The sequence below is a fragment of the Merops nubicus genome, unplaced genomic scaffold, assembly GCF_000691845.1.
Source record: "Merops nubicus isolate BGI_N331 unplaced genomic scaffold, ASM69184v1 scaffold29964, whole genome shotgun sequence".
Classification (NCBI taxonomy): Eukaryota; Metazoa; Chordata; class Aves; order Coraciiformes; family Meropidae; genus Merops; species Merops nubicus.
The window spans coordinates 1-1,719 of record NW_008603990.1 but is presented as its reverse complement, the minus strand read 5'-3'; the positions used below and the strand labels follow the sequence as shown (position 1 = coordinate 1,719).

The 1,719-nt window shown below is 39.3% G+C and overlaps 1 protein-coding gene across 1 annotated transcript in view; it reads left to right on the top strand.

Moving 5' to 3' along the window:
• The window catches only part of LOC103771577 (COBW domain-containing protein 1), a gene marked incomplete at both ends in the record, with an annotated part of 6,861 nt that extends 5,565 nt beyond the window's left edge, over positions 1–1,296 (top strand). The window contains 2 exons of the mRNA XM_008938877.1: positions 356–415; positions 1,259–1,296. Coding sequence (XP_008937125.1) covers positions 356–415; positions 1,259–1,296 — 98 coding nt within the window. The remainder of the gene's footprint in view (positions 1–355; positions 416–1,258) is intronic.
• Between the last annotated feature and the right edge of the window lie 423 nt (positions 1,297–1,719).

Below are 1,719 nucleotides of genomic sequence, written 5' to 3'. Positions count from 1 at the left end.
TCGAGTTGGAGATGTCCCTGCTTATGGCAGGGGGGCTGGACTAAATGACCTTTGGAAGTCCCTTCCAGCCCTGACATTCTATGATTCTATTCTATGAATTGTGATTTTACTTTTTTTTTTTTTAAAAAAAACTTTTTTGTAGTCATTGCTGCTGATGTGCACATGAGTGTAATGGTTTGTTAGCTGGTTTTGGATCAAGTGTGTCATTAGGTATTTGATATCTATGATGCTTCCTGAATTTGGAAAAGAGGTGTTTTAGCTAGAGCACTACAAAGAGATTTTCTGTGAAATATCTGAATATTGATAGTTCACTGGGAAGTGTCAATTTTGGAACTAACTGTACTGGACTTCTTAGGAGCTGTGGCCTCGATGTTCTGGGTTGATTCTGAGCTGGGAAGTGACATCTATCTTGATGGTAAGAAGTCAAGCTTGTTTTCCAACATATTTGCATTCCACATCTGGATTTAGTGTAATGTATTCTTGTCAGTTAAGGCAGAGTTTTAGAAAATGTTTGAAATGCATGATCTTGGTTCTCACATCTCCAGATATGGCCACAGAGATCCACTAGCTTATTGTGATGCTGTTTATCCACTTGGTGAACTGTTTCAGTTTTACTAAATCTAACAAAAGTTGTGTATTGCTTTGCTGTGGGATCAGATATGGAGAGACCTTGATGGTGGTTTAAGGGGAGAGAAAAAACTCATTAGCTAGATGTTACAAAACATGATTTAGGAGTAATATTACAGCTTTTCCTGCCCCCAGTGCAGTGTTTCCCAAGACATTTCCTTTTTTTCTGACTTCTTAACTTGTCAACATCTGGACTCTGAAATACTCATCTAGCCAAAGAAACATTCAGTTGAATTTGAGCAGCTTTGTAAGTTTCATCGAGGGAATTTTAGATTCCCAATGCTTACAGTCAGAATAATTGCATATCTCATCCAGTTCCCTTAATTTCTTTCAATAACCAGTGCAGGCATACCTCTGCCAACTTACTGTTGGGGAACAAGGAGGAGAGGCACCCACCTTGTGAGAATTTATCTCACCTTTTTTAGTAGGCATTTATTTACCACAGGTATGACTAAGAAATAAAATAATTAGATATCTAACGTTCAGATGCATGAGAAGCACTGAAAGCATTACAACCAGTTGTAAATGTAATGGTACTGTTACTTCGTAGTTGTACAGGAAGTTTGCCCATGGTTAGCAAACATTAGCTGCTTCAAGCATGTATCTGTTTCATTTTTATTTTCTCTTTTAGGTATAATATCTGTGGTTGATGCAAAGCATGGATTGCAGGTAAATTGCTGGATTTGTTGCATGGTTTAAAACTGCAGCATCAGAACAGCCACTGCAGAAAGTTTCAGGTGGATGAATCAGTGTCATGGTTTAAACAGGGCCTGGGGCCACACAGCATGCAGCCAGTCACTCACCCTCCCCTGCTGCAGGGAAGGAGGGAGGGAATTGGTGGGATAGAGGTAGAGACTCGTAGGTTGGAATTAAAACAATGTAACAACTGAAAGAAGATAATAGTGATAATAGTAGTAATAATAGAATATACAAACAAGTAATGTGCAATGCAGTTGCTCACCACCTGCTGACCAAGGCCCAGCCCGTTCCTGGTTAGCGATCCTGGAAGAGAAAATCCCCAAACTTATCCTGGAAGGGAGAGAGCCCAAACTTCACAGCTAAACCTCACCTATATATATATATATATATATA